Here is a 13,356-nt window from a genome sequence, read left to right as displayed (position 1 = left end):
ACCACCCAAAAAACCAAAAAATCAAAAGTCCAAAGTCCATCACCCTCCGGGCGATCAGAAATGTGTTCTCTCGGGGTGTTACAGTCAGTTCGGAGCATTCCTCCCTCCCGCCGGCAGGCCGGCCCAAGAAATGAACAACCTGCAAATGACGAAGCCATTATTGTCAACTGGGATGGGTTAAGGATATCTCTGAGGCAACCACCTCAACCGCGGCACGCTGACCATCCTTGATGTCTGTTGCCGGGGGCTTCTTGATACGGCGTCCCCTGCCCTGCTGGCGACACTGGGGGCCCAGGGCCGCAGTCCCCCCAGGGCGGACCGGCTAACCATCCTCCTCCCCGGGAGGGTCTATTCCTAGCAGACGGCAGGCTTCTCTCAATGAGCGGATCTGGTTCAGCTTGTTATCGAGTTTAAACACTATGTGAAAGGGGTGGCCCCAACTGAAAGGGATTTGACGTTGTTGGAGATGTGCTGTGACAGGCTTAAAGGACCGTCTCGTCTGAAAAGTAAGTGCTGACAGATCCTGGAACAAGACCGGTGCGTGAGTCTTGAAGGTTATGGGGTGCAACTGCCGAGCTTTCTGTAAAATGTCCTCTTTGGTGCGGTAATCCTGCACACATACCAGGATGTCCGGCGGAGGGGCTGACGCGCTCCTCGGGGGCCCTACCCTGTGAGCCCTATCAAGTTGTAGTTCTGACTCTAGTGGGCGACCCAAGATGTGGTTAAAGAGTTCCCTAGTGAAGCCAAATACGTTTTTTGGTGTCGTCTGTCACTCTTACGCCTCCTATCCGTATGTTATGACGCCGAGATCTGTTCTCCAAGTCTTTCACATGCGATTGCAGGTCCACCTGCTGATCGTGGAGCCACAGTATCTCCTGCTGGAGGACCTTGATGTTGGTGTCGTGTCCATCAGTCTTTGTCTCTAGTGTCATTACGCGTTCTCCTATCCCATCAGCATCTCTGCGAACCTCCTTGAGCTCATCTGTAAATTCTTTTTTAAAGGTGTGGTTGTCGTCTCTCACCGCTGTGAAGAGCGATTTTATGAAGGCTTTCGTGATGGGCTCTGAGCCGTCTGCCGAGCCTGTAGATGGTCGTGTGGCAGCCGCAGCCATATCTTTGGGCAACTGGGTCACCTGGGCCTTCGCAAACAAGTCGTTAACCGTTTTGTCCTTGCGTACCCTCGTGCCGGACATGATACGTAGGTCCCTTATTGGGAACCCTCTTCTTGGGACGTAAACCAGGCACTGAATAGCGACACTCCTTGAAAATCTGTGTGCTGTTCCCACAGTTTTCTCTTAAGGAGTTAGCCCTCTCCGCCAGATCCCTGGGTCCTCACTGAGGCCCTCCTCTGACCGCTCCTTGGCCCTCCCCTGTGCCTGTCTTCTGCCGTTCAATCGCCCCCAGGCGTAGTGGCTACTTCTCTAGTGTGCCTGAAGTATTCCCTCCGACTCTGCAATGTATGCCTTGCCTGGTTAGCGACCGCGCAGGGGCTCCTCGCTGCGCACACCAGGCCCCGGGCTGTGTTCACGGCGCCTCCATACTCAGCCTATCCCAAAATGGCGTCTCCACCTCTCCCTGCAGTAGCTCCGCACTCGCTCCCTGCCGTCCACTGTCCGCCTGCCGCCAAGTGTCCCCTCCTCACCTGGGGAACTCCTATGGTCCGGTGTGCCCAGCACCTCAAGGCACGTTCATCTCCACACTCCGGCAGGGCGCGGGAGGGCCGCGACCCCCCCCGCCGGGGTTTCAACCGTTAATGATTTGGCGCCTTTCCTCACCGCACCGTGCAGGGAGGCAGCGTGGACGTCCGCCGCCTCGGCTCCTCTATGCCCCGCAGCTGCCAGTCCGCCACCAGGCTCTCACTTAAGCTTCGGCGGCCGGGATTCCGCAGCACTCCCTCCCGGTTCGCAGCGATCTGCCGTTCAATCGCCCCAGGCGTTGCGGCTACCTCCCTAGTGTGCCTAAAGTTGACCCTCCGCCTCTGCAATGTATGGTTTGCCTGGGTAGCGACCACACTGGGACGCCTCGCTGCTCACCCCGGGCCCCGGGCTGTGCTCACGGCGCCTCCTCCACACTCGGCCTGTCTCAAAATGGCGTCTCCGCCTCTTCCTGATGTAGTCCTGCGCTAGTTCACTGCCGTCCACTCTCCGCCTGCCGCCAAGTGTCCCCTCCTCACCTGGGGTACTCCTGTGGCCCGGGTCCGATGTTTCCAGAACCTCAAGGCGTGTTCACCTCCGTACTCTGGCAGGGCGCGTGAGGACCGAGGCTATCCTGCCGGGCCTTCAACCGCTAATGCTTGGGCGCCCTTCCTCAACCCGCCGTCCAGGGAGGCAGCGCAGTCGTCCGCTGCCTCGGCTCCTCTGTGACCCGCGACTGCCAATCCGCCACCAGGCACTCACTTGGGCTTCAGTGACCGGGATTCCGCAGCACCCTCTCCTGGTTCGCAGCGATCTGGTGCCCTGGACTGTCGCCGCCTGGCAGCGCTAGGCCTTCAGTCGCGACCCCGGCAAGCCTTCCCTGGCAACCCGGCAAGCTTTCCCTGGCGGCCCGCGGACCTTGCAGACATCGTACCCGAGTTTTTTTTTGTCTTTTTTTTTTAAGAGTGTCTGCAACCAGAGCGAGACTCAGACTCTGCTGCTCTGTGGGGGCCAGGCGATTCCCGCCATAGTCAGAATGGGGCTGCAGGGGCACTGAGAGGTGAACAAAGCCTCATTAACATGCCAATGGTCTTCTAAAGACCTGTGAAGTGCTTGGGTGTGGCTGTGTGTGTGCGCCTGGAAGCTGTCACAGGCAGGGTGAGGAGGGAGAACGAGGGAGGGAGGGAGAGCAAGCGAGGGAGGGAGAGCAAGCGAGGGAGTGCAAGGGAGGGAGGGAGGGAGAGCAAGCGAGGGAGAGCGAGGGAGAGTGGCAGAGCGAGGGAGGGAGAGCGAGGGAGGGAGAGCGAGGGAGGGAGAGCGAGGGAGGGAGAGTGATGGAGGGAGGGAGAGTGATGGAGGGAGAGCAAGCGAGGGAGAGCAAGCGAGGGAGCAAACGAGGGAGGGAGAGCAAGCGAGGGAGGGTGAGCGAGGGAGAGCAAGTGAGGGAGTGAGGGAGAGCAAGTGAGGGAGCGAGGGAGAGCAATCGAGGGAGGGAGAGCAAGCGAGGGAGGGAGAGCAAGCAAGGGAGAGCAAGCGAGGGAGGGAGAGCAAGCGAGGGAGGAAGGGAGAGCAAGCGAGGGAGAGGGAGGGAGGGAGAGCAAGCGAGGGAGAGCGAGGGAGGGAGGGAGAGCAAGGGAGGGAGAGCAAGGGAGGGAGAGGGGAGAAGGGAGGGAGAGGGAGGGAGGGAGAGCAAGTGAGCAATGGAGGGAGAGCGAGGGAGGGAGAGCAAGCGAGGTAGCAATCGAGAGAGGGAGAGCAAGTGAGGGGGAGGGAGGGAGGGAGAGCAAGCGAGGGAGAGCAAGCGAGGGAGAGCGAGGGAGGGAGGGAGGGCAAGCGAGGGAGAGCAAGGGAGAGCGAGGGAGGGAGAGCAAGGGAGGGAGAGCGAGGGAGGGAGAGCGAGGGAGGGAGAGCGGGAGGGAGAGCGAGGGAGGGAGAGCGAGGGAGGGAGAGCGGGAGGGAGAGCGAGGGAGAGCGAGGGAGGGAGGGAGAGCAAGCGAGGGAGAGCAAGGGAGAGCGTGGGAGGGAGAGCAAGGGAGGGAGAGCAAGGGAGGGAGAGCGAGGGAGGGAGAGCGGGAGGGAGAGCGAGGGAGGGAGAGCGGGAGGGAGAGCAAGCGAGGGAGAGCGGGAGGGAGAGCAAGCGAGGGAGAGCGAGGGAGAGCAAGCGAGGGAGGGAGGGAGAGCAAGTGAGGGAGAGGGAGGGAGGGAGCGCAAGCGAGGGAGAGCGAGGGAGGGAGAGCAAGCGAGGGAGAGCGAGGGAGGGAGAAGGAGGGAGAGCAAGGGAGGGAGAGCAAGGGAGGGAGGGAGAGCAAGCAAGAGAGAGGGAGGGAGGGAGAGCAAGTGAGGGAGAGCGAGGGAGGGAGGGAGAGCAAGTGAGGGAGAGCAAGCGAAGGAGAGCGAGGGAGGGAGAGCGAGAGAGGGAGGGAGAACGAGGGAGACAGAGCGAGGGAGACAGAAGGAGAGAGAGGGAGACCTCAGAGAGAGGGAGACCTCAGAGAGAGGGAGACCTCAGAGTGAGGTGAGGGAACGAGAGAGCGGGAGACCTCAGAGTGAGGTAGACAGAGGGAAGGAGTGAGAGGGAGACCTCAGAGGGAGTGAGTCAGAGGGAGGGAGACCTCAGAGTGAGGGAGAGGGAAGGAGAGAGAGGGAGACCTCAGAGTCAGGGAGAGGGAAGGAGAGAGAGGGAGACCTCAGAGTGAGGGAGTGAGGGAGAGGGAAATAGAGTGAGGGAGAGGGAAATAGAGTGAGGGAGAGGGAAACAGAGAGAGAGGGAGACAGAGAGAGAGAGTGAGACAGCCAGGGTGAGTTAGACAGAGGAAGAGAGGGAGTGAGACAGTCAGAGTGAGGGAGACAGAGAGACAGAGGGAGAGAGAGAGAGAGAGAGGAAGGGAGAGGGCGAAAGAGAGGGAGGGAGGGAGAGAGAGCGAGCGAGAGAGAGAGAGAGAGAGAGAGAGAGATGTGTGTATGCCGGGTCTGGTGGCTCAGTGGACGAAGGCGTCCGCTGCAGGGACCTGTGATCAACCTCATGGTCACAGTTTTTTTTTACTCTAGCCCCGCCCCCTTTCCCACTGACCCCGCCCCCACCGGTGCGGCCCTCGGACACAAACCACACTGTAAATTTGGCCCCCGAGAGAAAGTTTGTGAGTACCCATGCTTTAGAAGCGTTCATTTAACCAACGTTGAGAATTTTTATGCTACATAGTCCTCATGGTCGTCAATTATAGGCAGCAACTAGTACTCCTGGCTTGTCCTTTGTCCCCCTTGTTATACCCTTACTACCATTGGTCTTTGAGGTTGTAATGCCAGCTGAAAGAACATGAAGTACACAGAGCTGTAAGAGCACTGTTTACGTTCATTAGTGTCCGCTTACTAGCTGACCCTGAAAACAAACATGATAAGCTGGGGGGTGGAACCAGGCACCTCAAACGGTGCATGATCTTGCATTCCATATCCCTGGCATTTTGATAAACCAAAATTCCCAGTAGTCTGGCATTTTAAATCATCTTTGGAAAATGGGGGCTAATTTAAATTCTTCATCTTATTCATATCACAATTAATACAACATTTAAGTGTGCTTTTTTAAATACAGGAGGATCTTCAAAATCAACTGGCTAATATGCAGGATTCTCAACTTGAAACTGAGCTTGTTCAAACTGTTTCCCTCGAACATACGAACCTAGAGCTAGAACGACTGCGAGGAAAGGTTGAGATGACCAAGAGCAATCTAAAAGAGGCTTTGCTTGAGAAAGACACACTTGCAGTTGAGCTGGAAGAATTGGATAAGCAGAATCAAGAGTCCTTGCAGGTAAAGGAATTTCCTAGAATAGTAGTGCGTTTGTTTGCAAATATGTAATGGGCTTTCATTTTCAGACCTAGATAACAGTCAATGGCTAGAGGGCTTGAATTAGCAGCACTGGTGGGGGAAAGGGATAAAATTACACTTCGGAGCCGATTTAGAATTTGGCTGAGTGGGTACTCCATCTCAAACGTGACAGATATCCCGTCCGCTGTACTACAAGTCCCATAGCATATGAATGATTTGTAATAGGGCAGACCGATATCCGTCACGTTTGTGACAGAATAACCCGGTCTGCCAAGAAGCTGGGTCTCTGTAATGATGGTCTTCACTTTCTTAATGAACAGTACACGCTTTTCTATTCCTCTACGTATCAAGTGCTGATGTTTCACAACTAATCGCACTTCACTTTTTTGATGAGTAACCAACAAATTAGTTAAGACTGGATGAGCAAGGGATTTGTATAGTTGTTACCCAACGGAAGTAATCACCTCGATATTGTGTTTCTTTGACTATGATAACAACCGCCATTGAACTGTGATTAATTCCTCATGTAGGGAAACTTCTCAGAGTGTTATTATCTAATGATTAAATTACCAACTTTAGAACGAGGGCTATTATCTGTTTTGGCCCTTTACCAAATAAATTGTGTGATTCAATGTGTAAATATGTTTAGTAGCCAAAACACAATGTTCAGTGGACAGTCTAGTAATGATAAATTAAATGTTTCTGCTGCTACATCCTGTCACGTCCTGGCTTCTGTCCTCCGATCTCACACTGGCACCACAGGAGTAGAGTACAGACCACCCATCTCATTCAGTTTCATGCAGGAATAGTATAGTATTTTGTTCAACTGCTGTTTAAAACAACTCTGTCTCTGATGCTTCCCTCTTTGTGACCATGTGAATTCTGTTATGTCAACTGGAAAAGTGGGTTCACTCTGTTCTACTCATCAACTGAGACATGCATTGTTCAAGGTGGTCTCCAGTCTTTGGAATGTGTAAATCACCCACCGCTGCTTGCAATTCAAGTCTAGTGAGACTGTGTCCCAGTGGTAGACTATGTTTTGCAGGTGACTTTGCTTCCTTTGCTTATCTGTTTGTCTTCCAATTAACCTGTGTTTGTGGGACCTCTGCTTGATTTTCTCATCATTGATATTTCTTTTAGCCTACAACAATATTTTTGTTAATGTTGAGTTCTCAATTTTTATCAGTTTAAGTGGGATAAAACAGAGCTGCTCCTGTTTGGCCCAGACACCTTTCTCTGGGGCCCACACCATTGGCCTCCAGAGATGGGTCCTCTTCCCGTTCCATCTGTGTCTGCCCGCAATCTTGGTGTAATCTTCGACAACCAACTCACTTTCAAACAACACGCTGTTAAAGTCTCAGCCACCTGTACTACCATCATCAGGTGGCTGAGAAAGATCACCTGGATGTTACCTGCGGACACCTTGAGGACCGTAGTCCAGGCTCTTGTCATCTCACGCCTGGACTATGGGAACATCTTGCTCCTAGGTGCTGCCAAAGAGGTAATCAAGAAGTACCAGGTGGTACAGAATATGGCGGTTCATTTGATCTGTCACCTTCCTGCCCGATCCTCGGTCGCGCACCACATGCGGAATCTGCACTGGTTGCGGATTGAAAGCAGAGTTAACTTCAAAGCACTCTGCTACATGCACAAAATTATGACTGGTAGAGCCCCTTGCTATCTCTCTGCTCTGGTGCAGCAATACATCCCCCCCCGTACACTTAGGTCTTCGACGCAGAATAAATTTAAGATTCCGCGCATCAGAAGAGCCAAGATGGGAGGACGCTCGTTTTCCCTGCTGGCCCCATCCTTATGGAATTCTCTTCCTCAATCCCTGCGCACTGAATTGTGTTTTCTGAAATTCCGTAAGGGAATAAAGACTTGGCTTTTTAACAACTAATTTGATCTTATGATCCTTCCCCCCTTTCTCCGTTCAGTTTGCTCTAGCGCCGGGAAACCTCCGGGTAGCTGCGCGCTCAACAAATGTAATTATAAATAAATAAATAAATATGATGCTCACTGAAAACAAGTATTGCTGGTCATGTTCTGAGATTCTAGAGGGGCTAAGAACTGTTACTTGAATACAAATTTACATAAAATTGTCCATATTTTTGACAATTCTGCCTCTGCTTGCTTCTGTATTTATATACAAATCGTTTAGCCTGCTCTTTAATACTTGTAACCCCTTGGCTGCGGCGGGAATTCTGCCGCGGCGCTGGGGGGGGGGGGGGAGGGGCGCGCGGCGCCGCCTTGCTCGTGACCACTCCATCACGAGCCACGGGCGCGCTGTGCTTGTGACGGAGTGGTTCTGTCACGGCCCGCCCGCTCAATAGAACACTCAGCGCAGGCGCGGAAATGATGCGCAGGTGCGGCGGCCGGGCTGTGATGGAACCACTCGGTCACCAGCACACAAAGGGTTAATGTAATTTCTTATATTTACTGCTTGGAGTTTATATTTCACGGATTCAAACATAATGCCTTTTGCCGTTTTTACGGGTATTGACTTAGAAATATTAGTATGTCTGTAAAATACCGGACAGGCGTCAATCTTAGGTATAATATCAGGAAGAACAGTAGTTCTTATTAGAATTATACATTTATACTTGTTGCAATAATAGGCACAATAGCACGATAAAACTGTTAGAGGATGTAGATGGGAAAAGCAAAAAAAATAAATTTTTTGTCAAACACTGGTTGTGCCAGAAGGAATAATAAACTGTATTTTTCAATGTCAATCCATGACGTGCATGGTGTCCCACGTGAAACGGAACCAAAAAACAAACTAAGAAGGACAATAGAATTATTCAAACAATACAGAAAAAAAGGTTTCCAAACTGTAGCAAACGACCAATAGATAATTTATGTCTGGTAGAGACCCCTTTTGGCAGTCAAAGGGGTAGCATAATTGGTTTGTTTGAAAATCTCGACAATGTTTCAATCCCCTTTTTAGGGCTCGGGCCTCCGCCTCCACGAAGTGGGGAGGCGGAGCTTCCCGAGATCTTATGCTATCAAAAGAAGAAGGAATTCAGAAAGGGCTCTTTCCAGGCACATTCCTTAGATTTTTATGGCATCTGCCTAGTGATTCGTCTTCGCTGTTCTGTTTTTTTTGTAGCGTTGACCTGATAGGCTATAAGTAATTTACGCGTGGCCGATGTGGCATATTGTGTGCGCGAACGAGCACGGCTGAGTGATTAATCTTAATTAGGAGCTGTCAGAGTGGCCGTGTAATGCAATCCAGATGGTGCCGCTTTTAACATTTAAGTTCCCGTGTATGTTCGTTTCCCAGAGCCGCTCCTGACAGACACTGGACTGCGCGCGCCCTCACTACATTAGCATAAAAAAGCACAAGTGTTCCTTCAACAGCAGAACACACTAAGCAATCCAGCACATATAAGAGAACGGATGTAAACATACAATTCAGGTCAGATTTATTCGCATGGAGTGATGTTTTCAGTATGACATACATGCAGTGCATAGAAGACCCTAAGATGCTGCAAAGACTAATCAATCGGGTGCCGTAGACCAGTGTTACATTTTCTCAAAGTCACATTTTAAAATCGATTTTCTAAGTTACATTGCAAGCCTGAATAGCAATATAAACGCCTTCAAGAGAGCACATAGATCATAAGGCATGCCCCGCGCTTTAAATCACACTTGATGGCACCAAGTGCCTCAACTACTTGGTCATCTGTCAATTGGAGATTCCATGGACAACTTTATGATCATATGCAGTATTACAGAAACCAATTTTACAGCAAAGATAATCGCTCTAATATTTTGTTTTGAATGCAACAGTGGAAACCAGGTACAAAAGGATTCGATGTGTGAGACGAGAATAGTAGGACCTTGCAGGAAACTGTCACATGTAAGCTGGCAATGGGGAAAAGTTTGCGCATTTCAAACTCCCACAGTACTGGTTTGAAAACAAAACAAAAACAACAACAAAAAAGAGCCAGAAGGGAAAAAAATTATAGATTTCTGACCAAAGGTGAATAGTGGCGGTGCAGAGTGCAGAGTGGTGGTGCAGAGTGGTGGTGCAGAGTGGTGGTGCAGAGTGGTGGTGCAGAGTGGCGGTGCAGAGTGGCGGTGCAGAGTGACAGTGCGGTGGTGCAGAGTGGCAGTGCAGAGTGGCAGTGAGGTGGTGCAGAGTGGCGGTGCAGAGTGCAGAGTGGCGGTGCAGAGTGGCGGTGCAGTGCAGAGTGGCGGTGCAGTGGTGCAGAGTGGCGGTGCAGAGTGGCGGTGCAGAGTGGCGGTGCAGAGTGGCGGTGCAGAGTGGCGGTGCAGAGTGGCAGTGCAGAGTGGCGGTGCAGAGTGGCGGTGCAGTGCAGAGTGGCGGTGCAGAGTGGCGGTGCAGAGTGGCGGTGCAGAGTGCAGAGTGGCGGTGCATAGTGGCGGTGCAGAGTGCAGAGTGGCGGTGCAGAGTGGCGGTGCAGAGTGGCGGTGCAGAGTGGCGGTGCAGAGTGGCGGTGCAGAGTGGCGGTGCAGAGTGGCAGTGCAGAGTGGCGGTGCGGTGGTGTAGAGTGGCGGTGCAGAGTGGCGGTGCAGAGGTGCAGAGTGGCGGTGCAGAGGTGCAGAGTGGCGGTGCAGAGGTGCAGAGGGGCGGTGCAGAGGTGCAGAGTGGCGGTGCAGAGTGGCAGTGCGGTGGTGCAGAGTGGCAGTGCGGTGGTGCAGAGTGGTGGTGCAGAGTGGCGGTGCAGAGTGGCGGTGCAGAGTGCAGAGTGGCGGTGCAGAGTGGCGGTGCAGAGTGCAGAGTGGCGGTGCAGAGTGGCGGTGCAGAGTGCAGAGTGGTGGTGCAGAGTGGCGGTGCAGTGGTGCAGAGTGGCGGTGCAGAGTGGCGGTGCAGAGTGGCGGTGCAGAGTGCAGAGTGGCGGTGCAGAGTGCAGAGTGGCGGTGCAGAGTGGCGGTGTGGCGGTGCGGTGGTGCAGAGTGGCGGTGCAGAGTGGCGGTGCAGGGTGGCGGTGCAGAGTGGCGGTGCAGAGTGGCGGTGCAGGGTGGCGGTGCAGGGTGGCAGTGCAGAGTGGCGGTGCAGAGTGGCGGTGCAGAGTGGCGGTGCAGAGTGGCGGTGCAGAGTGGCGGTGCAGAGTGGCGGTGCAGAGTGGCGGTGCAGAGTGGCGGTGCAGAGGTGCAGAGTGGCGGTGCAGAGTGGCGGTGCAGAGGTGCAGAGTGGCGGTGCAGAGGTGCAGAGTGGCGGTGCAGAGGTGCAGAGGGGCGGTGCAGAGGTGCAGAGTGGCGGTGCAGAGTGGCAGTGCGGTGGTGCAGAGTGGCAGTGCGGTGGTGCAGAGTGGTGGTGCAGAGTGGCGGTGCAGAGTGGCGGTGCAGAGTGCAGAGTGGCGGTGCAGAGTGGCGGTGCAGAGTGCAGAGTGCAGAGTGGCGGTGCAGAGTGGCGGTGCAGAGTGCAGAGTGGTGGTGCAGAGTGGCGGTGCAGTGGTGCAGAGTGGCGGTGCAGAGTGGCGGTGCAGAGTGCAGAGTGGCGGTGCAGAGTGCAGAGTGGCGGTGCAGAGTGGCGGTGTGGCGGTGCAGAGTGGCGGTGCAGAGTGGCGGTGCAGAGTGGCGGTGCAGAGTGGCGGTGCAGAGTGGCGGTGCAGAGTGGCGGTGCAGAGTGGCGGTGCAGGGTGGCGGTGCAGAGTGCAGAGTGGCAGTGCAGAGTGGCGGTGCAGAGTGGCGGTGCAGAGTGGCGGTGCAGGGTGGCGGTGCAGGGTGGCGGTGCAGGGTGGCGGTGCAGGGTGGCGGTGCAGGGTGGCGGTGCAGAGTGGCGGTGCAGAGTGGCGGTGCAGAGGTGCAGAGTGGCGGTGCAGAGGTGCAGAGTGGCGGTGCAGAGTGGCAGTGCGGTGGTGCAGAGTGGCGGTGCAGAGTGGCAGTGTGGTGGTGCAGAGTGGTGGTGCAGAGTGGCGGTGCAGAGTGGCGGTGCAGAGTGCAGAGTGGCGGTGCAGAGTGGCGGTGCAGAGTGGCGGTGCAGAGTGGCGGTGCAGAGTGGCGGTGCAGAGTGGCGGTGCAGAGTGGCAGTGCAGAGTGGCGGTGCAGAGTGCAGAGTGGCGGTGCAGAGTGGCGGTGTGGCGGTGTGGCGGTGCAGAGTGGCGGTGCAGAGTGGCGGTGCAGAGTGGCGGTGCAGTGCAGAGTGGCGGTGCAGTGGTGCAGAGTGGCGGTGCAGAGTGGCGGTGCAGAGTGGCGGTGCAGAGTGGCGGTGCAGAGTGGCGGTGCAGAGTGGCAGTGCGGTGGTGCAGAGTGGCAGTGCGGTGGTGCAGAGTGGCGGTGCAGAGTGGCGGTGCAGAGTGGCGGTGCAGAGTGGCGGTGCAGAGTGGCGGTGCAGAGTGGCGGTGCAGAGTGGCGGTGCAGAGTGGCGGTGCAGAGTGGCAGTGCAGAGTGGCGGTGCGGTGGTGCAGAGTGGCGGTGCAGTGCAGAGTGGCGGTGCAGAGTGGCGGTGCAGAGTGGCGGTGCAGAGTGGCGGTGCAGAGTGGCGGTGCAGGGTGGCGGTGCAGAGTGGCGGTGCAGAGTGGCGGTGCAGGGTGGCGGTGCAGAGTGGCGGTGCAGAGTGGCGGTGCAGAGTGGCGGTGCAGAGTGGCGGTGCAGAGTGGCGGTGCAGAGTGGCAGTGCGGTGGTGCAGAGTGGCGGTGCAGAGTGGCGGTGCAGAGTGGCAGTGCGGTGGTGCAGAGTGGCGGTGCAGAGTGGCGGTGCAGAGTGGCGGTGCAAAGTGGCGGTGCAGAGTGCAGAGTGGCGGTGCAGAGTGCAGAGTGGTGGTGCAGAGTGGCAGTGCAGAGTGGCGGTGCAGTGGTGCAGAGTGGCGGTGCAGAGTGGCGGTGCAGAGTGGCGGTGCAGAGTGGCGGTGCAGAGTGCAGAGTGGCGGTGCAGAGTGGCGGTGCAGAGTGCAGAGTGGCGGTGCAGAGTGGCGGTGCAGAGTGGCGGTGCAGAGTGGCAGTGCAGAGTGCAGAGTGGCGGTGCAGAGTGGCGGTGCAGAGTGCAGAGTGGCGGTGCAGAGTGGCGGTGCAGAGTGGCGGTGCAGAGTGGTGGTGCAGTGCAGAGTGGCGGTGCAGTGGTGCAGAGTGGCGGTGCAGAGTGGCAGTGCGGTGGTGCAGAGTGGCGGTGCAGAGTGGCAGTGCGGTGGTGCAGAGTGGCGGTGCAGAGTGGCAGTGCGGTGGTGCAGAGTGGCGGTGCAGAGTGGCAGTGCGGTGGTGCAGAGTGGCAGTGCGGTGGTGCAGAGTGGCGGTGCAGGGTGGCGGTGCAGAGTGGCGGTGCAGAGTGGCGGTGCAGAGTGGCGGTGCAGAGTGGCGGTGCAGAGTGCTGGTGCAGAGTGCAGATGACAGTGCATATCTACAGGCTAGTGAAGCCAATGCATATCTACAGGCTAGCAACGACAGCGCATATCTACAGGATAGCAACGACAGCGCATATCTACAGGCTAGCGACGACAGTGCATATCTACAGGCTAGCGATGACAGTGCATATCTACAGGCTAGCGATGACAGTGCATATCTACAGGCTAGCGATGACAGTGCATATCTACAGGCTAGCGATGACAGAGCATATCTACAGGCTAGCGATGACAGAGCATAACTACAGCCTAGTGAAGCCAATGCATATCTACAGGCTAGCGATGACAGTGGATATCTACAGGCTAGCGATGACGGTGCATATCTACAGGCTAGTGAAGCCAATGCATATCTACAGGCTAGTGATGACAGTGCATATCTACAGGCTAGCGATGACAAAGCATATCTACAGGCTAGCGATGACAGTGCATACCTACAAGCTAGCGATGATAATGCATATCTACAGGCTAGCTACGACAGCGAATATCTACAGGATAGCAATGACAGCTCATATCTACAGGCTAGCGATGACAGTGCATATCTACAGGCTAGCGATGACAGTGCATATCTACAGGCTAGCGATGACAGAGCATATCTA

General features: G+C 55.4%; 1 protein-coding gene across 1 annotated transcript in view; it reads left to right on the top strand.

Annotated features, from left to right (window-relative positions):
* TRIP11 (thyroid hormone receptor interactor 11) overlaps positions 1-13,356 on the top strand; it is a 441,702-nt gene that overhangs the window by 243,249 nt on the left and 185,097 nt on the right. The window contains exon 10 of the mRNA XM_078660069.1: positions 5,221-5,436. Coding sequence (XP_078516195.1) covers positions 5,221-5,436 — 216 coding nt within the window. The remainder of the gene's footprint in view (positions 1-5,220; positions 5,437-13,356) is intronic.

This window comes from Lissotriton helveticus, chromosome 9 (genome assembly GCF_964261635.1).
Source record: "Lissotriton helveticus chromosome 9, aLisHel1.1, whole genome shotgun sequence".
Lineage (NCBI taxonomy): Eukaryota > Metazoa > Chordata > Amphibia > Caudata > Salamandridae > Lissotriton > Lissotriton helveticus.
This window is presented reverse-complemented; position numbering and strand designations above follow the sequence as displayed.